Here is an 11,972-nt window from a genome sequence, read left to right as displayed (position 1 = left end):
GGTCAGATCCCGAATTTCTGGGTGCCAAGGCGGCGCTAGTGACGGGCGGACCCCTCCACGTGATACCAACTCTGCACCTCTCGAAGTTATTGGCGTTCCTGAGAAGGCATCATCTACCTACTATATGATATAGGGAATGTGCGTTCATTGATCTTTTAATTGTGCTGTAGCCTTCAATGCCATATCGAGAGCTCGATGTCATACTATGTACAAAAAAAGCTGCGTCATACGATCTGATCCACAGACGTAGCTTCCGAAAATCCCACCATTGGACCGACATCTACAATTACTTCACATTATTCTTGCAGAGAACCCAGAAGAAGACTCGGCACTGCTCTTGTTCATCACTTCTGTCCAGGAAATTACCATCCTGTGCGGTCTCTACTGCACCTACTATGGCCAAGTCTAGCGCATAGGTACGCCGAATTCGACAACAACGGATCCTTTAGCCTACGGCTGAGTGTCACCACGGCTGAAACGAATTTTTCCATATCTAACTCACCTTTTCATGCTAAAGAGATGGGTGGTAACGGCCAGTCCGGCCCGATCGGCTTGAAATGGCGGTCGAATACCCTCTTCGTCTGCTGCACAGTCGGCATCGGAGCGTTTACGGATCTCTTCCTCTACGAATTGATTGGTACGTAACCACTGTATATCTAGATCACGGCTGCTTGGACCGTGGCTAGAAGTTCAGAACCTATGGGATCGGCACTTGAGTTACGAGTCGCGGCTTCTGCCACTCCAACCGGGGTGGTTTCAGCACAGGACGGGCCAATCCCCTCTCCCCATGTGCGCTCTATTGCCACACTCTCTCCGCGCTCGAGGATCTTGTCTAACTCTATTCAGTTCCGGTCCTTCCTTTCATGCTCAAGGATCGTGTTCACGTCCCCGATGCGCGGATTCAAAGCACCATATCCGACTTGCTCGCTGTCTACGCCGCAGCGTCATGTTTGACATCTCCAATTGCCGGTATACTGGCCGACAGACTTGCTTCCTCCCGGCAGCTCCCATTCCTTCTCGGTCTTATTCTCCTGTTGCTGTCCACTATCTTACTTGCATTCGGCAAGAGCGTTCCGGTATTAGTTCTTGCCCGCCTACTCCAAGGTGCTTCAGGCGGCATAGTGTGTAAGTATGCCCAAAATATAGTCTGGACATGCGCTAATTTTGCACAGGGACGATAGGACTCGCTATTTTGATCGAGACCGTGGGTCGCGAAAATCTGGGGAAGACAATCGGTACAATATTCAGCTTCATTACCGTGGGGTCGTTCTTCGCCCCGACATTAGGAGGCGTGCTCTACGCCAAAATAGGCTACAACGGCGTCTTCGGCGTCAGCATCGCGGTTATCGTCGTCGACTTTGTTCTGCGCCTGTTCATGGTCGAGAAGAAGGTTGCGGCCAGATATTTGCCTCCTAGCCCAGAGAGCCCACCATCGTCAAGCTCCGAGGGTCTAGATGCTACCGAATCAACTCCTCTACTGGCAAACAGATCGCAGGAGCTAAACGCGTACCACCTCTCCGAACCGAAGCATCGCATAACGAAAGCCTTCCCAATTCTCCTTGTCCTCCTTGATCCAGGACTTCTGACCGCTCTTTTTATCGGCTTCATACAGGCTCTGCTTCTCGGCGCTTTCGACGCAACGGTCCCTCTAGTCGCGTCAACGCGGTATGGCTTTGACAGCCTGAAGGCTGGCCTGCTCTTCGTTCCACTCGCTAGCGCGGACTTCTTCCTTGGGCCAGTGTTTGGATGGTGTGTTGATCGATGGGGTACGCGGCCCGTCTCTGTCATCGGCTTCTTATGGCTCGTTCCCTCTTTGGTACTCTTACGGCTACCCACCGAAGAAACTGTCACAGACCATCTTGCAATGGGTCACGAAATCGCACTCTACGCCTCCCTGCTTGCTCTCAACGGCATCGGCCTCGCCATCATCAATTCGACATCGATAGTGGAGTCCGGCAATATCGTCGAGAAGTACTGGGAAGCGAATAAGGAGTTGTTCAATCAGGCGCCGTATGCGCAATTATACGGCATCAACAGCATGATATGGAGCGGAGGTCTGACTATCGGGCCGCTCGTCGGTGGAACCTTGAGAGAGAAAATCGGCTATGGCAACATGAATGCCGTATTGGCAGGCATATGCGCGGTAACCACAGTATTCGCAGCACTTTTCGTGGGTGTGAGACGTAGGAACGGTGATGAGGGTAGTGACGGACATACGTAGGGGATAGCGGTGAAGCAGATGTTCTAGGACAGTATGCTTACACGAGCGCGTAGTACCGCCACATATGGTATGTGCGAACTACACGTCTTTATTATCTTGCCTAGGTATTTAACACACACGACACAATAGAACCAATTTCTGCGGAATATGATCCTCGGGCAAAGACTTTCGAGTTAAAAGTGCATTGTGGTAGACTGATTCTCGAAGCTTCTGCATCCACACTTCGCCCAATCAACCACCTCAGGCGTCCATCTCATCGAGCACGACACAGCTACCAATAGACAGCCATATTTTAAGGATCAGAATCCGAACCAAATGCTTTTAACAGTAAATACCTTCTTTCTTCAGAGATTGTCAGGAAAGTAGGGGTTACCACCGATTTACTTTTATCCCGTCTGAATCGTGCCTGCGTGTACCCTTTCCTTATTTTGCTACACTTGGGGTTTTCTGTAAGGGTTGACAGGGGTTAGGCAGCAGTGTAAGGGGAGGCTGAGGTTCGAGCCTTATGTGTAGCTTATGCTTTCGTGTGTCTAATCTTCAGCTTTGCTGCTGCTACTGCTGTCGGAAGGGGGATCATCCCTCATGGATACTTCGGCTCATAATAGAGGAAGATGCGATCTCTTTACTCATTTGAGTGTGCTAGAGCCCTCTAGGGATTCCAGCTGACATCCTCTGAGATGGCCTCTTCACTCTCGCAAGGTCATCAAGAGGCGAGAATAATGAAGGTTTATGGGAGTTATGTGAAGCCATGCCATCAGTCTCCTTCGATGCAAGGCCCTGATGAAGAGGGCGAAGCAAGCACAGTGTGCGTTCTATCTTCAAAGTATGTGTGTTAGGGTCATCGCATATTACTTGTGTTCCTGGATCATTTTTTTTTACCCGAAAGTGGGTCGGTCCTACTCGTTATAGATTTCACAGAAGCGTCTGCGAGGTCATTGGTATCCTAAGAGTAGGCAAACGTAAATACGAAACACACAGCAACTCAGATGAACCCTCAAAAAACAATACATGAACGCCGTCAACAAGAAAAAAAAAGGCCCGATTAGCAGCGTGGCTGATAGAAAGACAAAGAGAGAATATATCTGAAGTCGTCAAAGCTAGACTACAGAATGAAAAAGTGTGCGCGCAAGGAGGCAAGCCCGCACCAAGAATTTACGTGGTACGTCTGCTCTAGAACATGTTAAGGAATTGGCGGGCTGATTCAGCACTGAGGCTGGATGCCGAGGATGGTAAAGCAAAGTCTGAGAATGTTCCCGCCATAAGTGCAGGTAGGTGTTCCGGTTCACACGGTATACGCAGGAGACTCCTTTCGTAAGAAAGGTCCTACCGGCTCATGGGGTACCGAAAGAGCCGAAGGCAGATGCCCTGATAGAGCTAGGAAAGTCTTCTAGACGCAAGCCATACCGAAGGCTATACGCTAGGTTTCGTGCAGTCGTCCGACTCTGTGGATCTCCGAGAGTCCACCTGAAGTACGAACAGCCATTTAATCCGACCGGAAAGGATTTGGATCTTCGTCTCCAGAGGCAGCTTGTTCAGATGTAGAGTCTTTGACCACCGGAGCGGCTCAGGCGCGTCTTTCTTCCCTGTCACGCGGATCCGGCAGTCTGAGCCATGAGGCATTGACAGAGCGCTCTCAGTGTAGACATAAACAGTGCCTGGCCACCGTGATGGGACCTTCGACGCGATCACACGATCCCCTTCTAGAGTCAGAGTTTGCGCGTCCCAAACGTGTACCAGCATTTACCTTTCAGTGATCCTGCAGATCTAACCTTGAATTCGCGGTCGTTGAAGAATACAACCCGCGAGTCGTCTTCGGGGTAATCTTGCTCGGCTAAGATCCATCGAGACCCATCCATCGAGCAGGTGCAGTAGCCTTGACATTCAATTTTCTTATCTCGGGCTTTGACGTCTTTTCGCAGATTGGCGATTTCGCTCCGAAGTGTGGATTCTCGAGCTTCAACGTCCTTTCGCAGGTTATCATTATCCTGCAGAACCGATCGCCCAGCCGTCTGTATGTCTCTGATGACGTCGCGCAATTTGTCCCGATCTTCAACGTTGCCATAACTATGATAGAAGTAATCTCGGCAGTGATCCGTCATCTTCTATGCTTTGTTAACTTGATACGGGCGGATTAAGAAGGACAAGAAGGGAATGTAAGGAAGAGATGCGGCTGAGTCTTTATTGCAGAAGCGGAAGACGACTTAAATCATGTTGCGAGCTGATACAGGTGGTGTAGTAGTATTGGCGAGAAAGGCGAGTGGCTGCGCTTCAGCCGCCCCATTCCCTCTGATAAAGGAGCACACCACGGGGCCGATTTTCAGCCTTCCCAAAACGATTCGGCAAACATCTGCAACAAAGAAACTCCACGTGTCCTAAACGATCGCGGAACTAGACTAAAAAGAACGGTAGAACAGACCTTAAGTATGAGACTGCATCTCGCAAAACCATGCACTAACAGAACGAAAGGCTTACACTTCATCAAACTCCGAACTGATGGAGAAGGCTGGGCAGAAGATCATCTCCCCGGTATAGCCCTTTGTGGCGTCGCACCTGCTTTTGGAGGGATGGTGACACTTCTAATTCGACGCCTTTGCGGTTCCCGCAGTATTGAGGCTTGCTCCTGAGGCTCAATCTCTCTCAGCCTGGTGAGCGTGAAATGGACAAGAAGGATGTTCAAAAGGCGGCGCCGGGGCTGGTTGGAGGTTTAGAGCTGTCCGCAAACCTGTATACACTCCTAAACACCCTGAGGAACCCTTTGGCATTTTCACTTCATTCACAAGTGCGCACCAGCGAATCGCTATGGCGGTAGGCGAGGCTGAAGGCAGTATTGGCCGTCAGGAAATGCCCATCACTGGGCCATCAGGATACCAGGCGCAAGGCAGAAGCTCGGGACAAGTGGAGGATCCTTGGAGACTGAAGACAGTCTTGACCTTAGGTTAGAGACCCGAATCACGCGCACCCCTGGTACTAACATTTCGCAGATGGAGGGGGCGTGCGAGGCTACGGTAGCCTTCTGATGCTGCAGGTACTGATGGAAGAGGTCGCGAAGCTAGAGCAAAACCCCGACCAAGAAGATGGCCGGCATGAATCGAGCTTTAGCCCTTATGGAAAACCCAAGAGCAAAGTCAAGAGCCAGCCTGGCTCAAGAGTGGGTACTTTGGAAGAGACTACTACCAGGGCCAGGACCGAGACGATGAACAATTCGTCGCGTCCACCAGTAGCCGACAGCGGTGCTCCACAGGAAACCCTCAAACCCTCCTGTTCGGGCTACCTTCCGTGTCATTATTTTGATTACATGGGCGGTACTAGTACCGGGGGGTAAGCACATCTTCCTACAGAAGTTCTCGATCACATAGCCTAACGTCAGGGCAGGCTCAACGCTATCATGCTTGGCCGTCTAAGAATGTCAGTAGATCAGTGTGTCTGCAATTATCCGTCCATGGCGGAAAAAATCTTCTCCAAGGCCCGCAGGATGCAAGTCAAAGGCTGGCCCAACAGCCGATATGACGCGCAAATGCTATCAGACGCCATCCAGGAGGTTGTATGCGTACGGACTGGGAAGGACGCGAAGGATTACATCAGGAACTTCGAGTCCCCGGATGATTTATGCCGGACGTGAGTGAAGCCTCCTGTCGACCTTGGTGAATGCTAACGATAACGTAGTTTCGTGGTGGCAAAGAAGGTAGCACCTGAAGGAAACGCCGAGGACCCATGTATATTTCGCAGTTACGCCAACAATGGATCTCCTCAAGCCGCACGCCGAGGTTTGGGGCCCACCACACCTGGCCTTGCCAGCAAAGATCCTATCTGGAAGATTGGCCGTGCTACTGCTGCAGCTCCAACGTATTTCGATCCCATGAAAATAGGCGATGATCTTTACTCCGATGGAGGTATGGGATACAATAATCCGGCAGAGGAAGGCTATTCCGAAGTATTACACAAGGAGGGATTCTTCCAGCGCAGTGACTGTACCGTTCCTATCCGCTTGTTTCTCAGTATTGGAACTGGAGGCAGCGACCAGAATAGGCCGCCTGACAATCCCACCCAGACCACTCCCACGGCACAACCGAACGGAAAGAAAAAGAAAAGAAAGAGGCGTTTCATCCTGGGCCATTTGGGCGATCTGGGGGCTAGATTGCAGAAAGAAGTAGTCAAAGCAGAAGCTGTTGATCGCCGTATGCGCGAAGTGAGTTTCAAGGAGCGATGGCCGTACGTAAGATGGACGGGTGGCGAAGACCTGGCGAAGTTAGATCTGGATAAATGGAAATCGAAGAAGAGAGGCAAAAAGAAAGGAGACGAAGAGAAGGAAGGCAAGAAGAAAGAGGAGAAGAAAAAGAAAAAGAAAAAAGACAAGAACACGCAAACTGAAATCGAAGGCTGGATTCACGGCTACATGAATGATCCAATCCGTCGAGAAGAGGTCAAGAAAATCGCAAAAATTCTCGTCGACGTCCGAAGGAAGCGAATACGTCACGACGGAGACAGATGGCAGAGCCATACTTATTGCAGCCACTTAATCTGCCCCAATTGTAATACGAACGATTATCGGAAGACCGGCACAGAAGCTCAGCTCCAGAAGCACTTTGAGGAGGACGAAGGTCATCCAGATACGGTAGATCTTTCGGGATATTCTCGCTTCGCGCCGAAAGTGGATGGCGGTCCCTGGTGAGCCATTGTTGGACTATCCTTCGGAAAGGGACCTACGATGAGAACAAACTCATACATTTTAATGTACTCTAGTAATGTAAGCTTACGTATTGTCGTTCGGTCAGTAAGTAGCCTCCAAGTCTAGCTGCAGAAAGCTCTTCCTGGAGCCCTTCAGTGGGTAAAGACGAAGAGCAGGATAGAGAAACATCTATGAGTCATCTATATTTCGCGGACCATAGAAGAATACCGAAACCGTGACTCCACGCTATGCCGCTCTCAGAAATACTGTTTCGAATGAAACAAAGGAAAAGAATGCATCCAAGCCCAGAAGACTCATCCTCCTTTCTAGAAGCTAGGCAGGTTTAGATGTTAGCGCCCATCTTCTCTATGAGCGCCTCCTCCGTGTCAAGGCCCTGGGCATCACCGCAGACCAGATCCTCCTCGCAGTCACACCCATACGTCCTCCTATACTCGAACTCCGGCAAGCCATCCAGCTTCTCCAATGCCGCGTGACTGGCCTTGACCCTAGCGTATCTGCCACTAACAGCGACGCCATGAAAGTGGACCTTGTTGTGGATCATGATCATAGCGAGAACCTTGTCTTTGTCGCCGGGGAGGATGGACTTCTGGGTGTGCGTCGCCATGCGCCACTCACGGCAGCCAAAGTTGATTTGCAAGAGCTTGGAGAGCCTCGTGGTCGGATGATTGTTTGCAAACGAATCGTAAATGGACATGTCGAGGAAGAAAGGCTTGAGATGCATGTCGAAGAACTTTTGCACGACGCTGAAGTCGAACTCGGAGTCGACGAACATGGCGGCAACGTAGGCTTCGACGACGTCGGCTAAACACTTTGGGGGCTCAGATACGGTGCTCCAATAGTCGACCGCGCCGTTGGCCTCTCGCTCAGCTTCAGTGACTTCGTTGACGTAGTCGCGGATCTGGCTGCTGAGCATAGCGTTGTTCTGGCGGATGTGCTGGTGAAAGCCGACCTTGACACATACGGCACCCAGGAACTTATTGGACACCATAGGCATCTTGTGCTCCGTCAACCAAGCAGGATCCTTCCCAGGATAGCGGTAGAAGAGGTACATGATGAAGGCTTGATCGAGAAGCGCGTCGCCGAGGAACTCCAAGCGCTGATAGTTCGGAATATTTTCCCACATAAACGCCTGCGACGGATGTATGAAGGCTGACCGCAGAAGCCGAGGGTACTGGAAGTGGTAGGGGTGTTTCTTCTCAACCTTCTCCGCAAGGTCTTGCTGATTCGCGGTTGCCTTCGCAACCTGATACTTCGGCTTCACGTACTTTGCGTAGTAGTCGGAAAACCTCCTCATCTCGTGATCCTCGCTGTTGACGAGGACGGTGACGGCTTTGACAGCCTCATCCCAGTGTTTCGGATCCCATATGCCTTGCTTATTGTGTTCCATGAATGCGGCACCGATAAAGGCTTCGCAGACGTCGGCGATGGATTTATCACCTAGGCGGTGCTTTATGGCGTCATTTCCAGTATTCTTCATGCCTTTCCCTCTAAGCAATCTCAATTTAGGGTACCATAGGCGGCTTCTTATTGTTAGCCAACCATTATAGACCACAAGCAAAATGCTTACCGAGAGAATGATTCCGTCCGGATATAATCGACCAAGTTCAACTTCAAGGCAGTGTTGAACAGATTCTTGTTGCAGAGCATGAGCATGCGGCGCACGTGGAACTCGAATTCGTTCTCGTCGGGCTGCAATACAAACGTCGAGATAGAAGTAGCCATTTTGAGGAAGCAATCTCCCATGAACTCGAGACGCTCGTAGTTTGGACCCATACCACTCTTGAAGTTGATTTTCTCTTCGCCGTGCTCATCGGAGTTCTCTGAATCTTTTGTTAGGGCTTCCAACGCGAGGCCTGGTCCAACGTTCAATTGAAGCACTTTGCAAGCTTCGAGAGACACCAGGTAGTCCTCGAATCGGTGAATAACAGCGGGAAAGATATAGCACATAGCTACAAACGGGACTGAGAGCTGCCAAGATGTTAGTTTGGTACTGTAGCTGAGGTTGATTGAAGTGAACCTACAGTTGAGACTCGAAATGGCTCCGGACAGATATAGGCGATATTACCGCCTTTGATCCCGGTCTCCCCGGTCTCCACCTTAGCCAGCAAGTTCCGTCGGAAAGGGATCTTCTCCACTTTCATGACCGGTTGAGACCTATCCCAGAGCGGATCATGGAGCTCCCGTTGCTTCTTCCAAAGGCTGACAGAGTAGTCGAGGATATCCTTGGAGTATTTGTAAGCAGGGGCGGTCGAAGGAACAGGGTCTTCTGGCTTGAGTTCGGGTTCTATCGCAATCGAGTAGAAACGTCGCCCTCCGTCACCCCGATCTACGATGTATTTGCTAACGAGCTCTTCGGTGTCCATCTCTGGAGTCCATCGCTGCTCGCGCTCCTCGCAGAAATGGAACACCTGCTTCAGATCTATGACATCCTCAGGTTTCGATAACTGGGTAATGGAGCTAATTTTGTCGTGCCGAATTGGAACTATCCAGTATGACATCTTTAGAACGTCGTGTTCATACAGCTTGGCGAAGATGTCTTCAAAAATCTGGAGGAAGAACGTGGTGAATCGACCGAGATCCTCATTCGTGACTTGAAGGTGGTTCTTCAGTGGAATTGATATGACGTTAGAGGGTCGATCGTCCTTGAGGTAGATCGGGAACTTGGGCAGCTGAGGGAAGGGCACACGAGTGAGGAGGCCAAGAGGCTGATGGGGCCGCTCCAAGCCAGCGTCTACGTCCACTACGGTGAGGTAAAGGCACTTGGGAATGGTATCATATCCGATCTGCCAGAAATCCGGCTTGACTCGCATCGGATATAGGTCCTTCTTCTTCTCACTGATCGCCAGCTGTGCATTTCTCATAGCTGGGAGCTGCTTCGTATATATGGGCAGCAAGTTGGCGTCTAGGAAATCATTCTCCCGTAGTTTCAGACACATCTCGAAGGCGGCAGAGCATTTGGCGATGGCCTTCCTCCGACGAGGCTGCCCAATGGCGGAGATGATGGGTGAACACTCAGGAAGTATGACTTCACATTGGAAGCCTCTGTGGCCGATCTCGCTGCGGTCATGTCTGAGGTCGACGTGGCTCATGACGTAAGTCGCTTGCAAACAGACTTCTTGGTTCGGAGCAGGGAGAGACGCCACAAAATGAGCCAGTACAGATAAACTCGACCTGTACGTGAGTTTGGCGCCAGTCTCTGGGTCAATGTATGTACGGTACTCCTCTTCCGCATCGAGGTAAGTAGCGACATCGCTGTCAAGTTCGTTGAGCACGCGGTCTCCAGAAAGCCCTTCGCAAAAGCCCTTCATCACAGTCTCGGCATTACGAGCATTGCAAAGTAGCGCTTTGTGACTTGAGTTGTCCTGCTCGACCATATGAAGGTATTTCGAGTTCTGATGCCTGGCTCGGCCTCGTGATTGAACGTATCCGATCATGGTTCGGTACAGATCAAAACGGACGACAAGGTTGCATTGGGGGATATCAAGTCCCTCCTCGGCAACAGATGTTGCGAACAGGCAGTTGAGTTCTCCTTGTCGAAACTTGGTCACCGTGAGGATTTGGGACCGTAAGGAGATATGCTGCTCATCGGCGTAAGAGCCAGATCCGATTAGTACATCGCCGCGAAGGTGGGGCCCGCCGATATGTCCGAAGATGTAGTTGAGAAGACGTGCCGTCTGACGCTGTTCCACGAAGACGATGCACCGATGGTTCCCATGCCGATTGTAATATTGGTTAAGCCACCAAAGCAACTCCAGAACCTTGGAACTGAGATCCTGTGCTGTCGGGGTAGGCACGCCAAAGTCATGCTGTCTCACGAATTCGGCCGCCTCGCGCAGAAGGGCCTGGGCCTCATTCAATTCCTCCACTGGACCGTCCTTCTTGGTTTTGTGATACCTAAACTCTTGCCGGAGCTCGCGTTTCCGGCTCTCGTGCTCTGTAAAGGCCAATGACCAGTACATATCCGCGGCCCATTTCCCCAGTACGGAGCTGTAGTCTTTTGAGGTCTTGAAGAACTTCTGGAAGGCGGATACACCGCCGTAACGAGCCTTCATCTCCTGATAGAACGGTGTCTCCAAGCCAACGGGAAGCCGAGGGTATTCGACAACTTGCTCGAATGGTTTGTTGATGCTGTTCGCAAGGAGAGTTACATCGGAAGTAGTGGCGATCTTGCAATGAAGCATCTTTTCGAGTTTCATCGCTGCGTCCCGAACGGATGTATTGGCGTCGACTGGGGAGGCGGTCATACCAAAGACGCGGGGGCGTTTAGAGACATCCGGTTCGTTGAGATAGAATTCTTTCATAAGTTGAGCGTAAGGATGGTTGTTCTTCGCGTGGTGAGCCTCATCAAAGATGAGAAGGTTCACCTGAGCCATAGTAATGAAAGAATGCATCATGCACTGCTCGAGGACTGCAGCGGTGCAGACAATGACCATGTTGTCAGCAAAGTGCTTATCCCAGGTGGGCTTCTGCCAAAGGCTTGCTCCCATGGCGCCGCAAATGCCTTCGACGCGCTGATCGAGACCGCATCGCAATACATTCGCTTGCTGGAAGACCAGATTGACGGAGTTCACCTAGATACGGTCAGATTTGCATACGGAATACCAATGAGCACTTACAAGGAAGAATGCGATCCTTGGGCGTGCTCCTTTGGCACGAGCCTCAAGCTCCAAATCGAGGATATGGCGAAGTAGAAGGGTAGCAATGTGGGTCTTGCCGGAGCCGGTACCCAGAACAGCGATGATGTTTTCCTCCTTTGCCCGCTGGAAGAGCTCAGTTTGATAGTCTCGAGGATTGGTGATTTTAGCACTATTTTCCTGCTTGGCCAGAATATCCCGGATGGAGAGAACATCATTGTGAACGCCTTGGATAGCCACATTGAGCTCCTCGGTAATTCGCTCATTTGCTCCTGCTACAAAGGCCCGAAAAAGTTCGTTTTGAGCCCTGCGCTTCTCGGAAGTGGTTCTTGGACCATGTGCATGTCCCACGTCCGCATCGATGTCGCTGTCCTCGTCTGAGGCATCGGCGTTGTCATTGGAGTTCTCATCGTCCGTGAGATCGGTTTGC

At 51.0% G+C, this 11,972-nt stretch overlaps 4 protein-coding genes across 4 annotated transcripts; 2 read left to right on the top strand and 2 right to left on the bottom strand.

The window, feature by feature from the left end:
- The first annotated feature begins 114 nt into the window (after nt 1–114).
- On the top strand, nt 115–2,442 carry BU26DRAFT_518972 (MFS general substrate transporter). The gene is made up of 4 exons (XM_033828939.1): nt 115–637; nt 847–1,125; nt 1,173–2,288; nt 2,351–2,442. Exons 1-3 carry the CDS (start codon nt 520–522, stop codon nt 2,219–2,221), a joined length of 1,446 nt encoding a protein of 481 aa, XP_033683762.1. The 5' UTR covers nt 115–519; the 3' UTR covers nt 2,222–2,288; nt 2,351–2,442.
- A 1,189-nt stretch (nt 2,443–3,631) lies between these two features.
- BU26DRAFT_564456 (uncharacterized protein) lies at nt 3,632–4,320 on the bottom strand (the record flags this gene model as incomplete). Its single annotated transcript, XM_033833283.1, has 2 exons — nt 3,632–3,918; nt 3,966–4,320. The coding sequence occupies 2 exons, from the start codon at nt 4,318–4,320 to the stop codon at nt 3,632–3,634; spliced, it is 642 nt and encodes a 213-aa protein (XP_033683761.1).
- Nucleotides 4,321–5,020: 700 nt separating this feature from the next.
- BU26DRAFT_594494 (FabD/lysophospholipase-like protein) lies at nt 5,021–6,890 on the top strand (the record flags this gene model as incomplete). Its single annotated transcript, XM_033834904.1, has 4 exons — nt 5,021–5,156; nt 5,203–5,539; nt 5,594–5,836; nt 5,885–6,890. The coding sequence occupies 4 exons, from the start codon at nt 5,021–5,023 to the stop codon at nt 6,888–6,890; spliced, it is 1,722 nt and encodes a 573-aa protein (XP_033683760.1).
- An 85-nt stretch (nt 6,891–6,975) lies between these two features.
- Nucleotides 6,976–10,875, bottom strand: BU26DRAFT_518971 (ribonuclease III; the record flags this gene model as incomplete). Its single annotated transcript, XM_033828938.1, has 3 exons — nt 8,930–10,875; nt 8,476–8,876; nt 6,976–8,428 (listed from the first exon to the last, which is right to left on the bottom strand). Coding segments are annotated over exons 1-3 (3,514 nt in total), but the record flags the coding sequence as incomplete, so codon positions are not given.
- Nucleotides 10,876–11,972: the final 1,097 nt, after the last annotated feature.

The sequence above is a fragment of the Trematosphaeria pertusa genome (assembly GCF_010094035.1).
Source record: "Trematosphaeria pertusa strain CBS 122368 unplaced genomic scaffold BU26scaffold_7, whole genome shotgun sequence".
Lineage (NCBI taxonomy): Eukaryota > Fungi > Ascomycota > Dothideomycetes > Pleosporales > Trematosphaeriaceae > Trematosphaeria > Trematosphaeria pertusa.
Note: the sequence above shows the minus strand (reverse complement) of the source record. Positions and strands in the feature narration are given on the sequence as shown.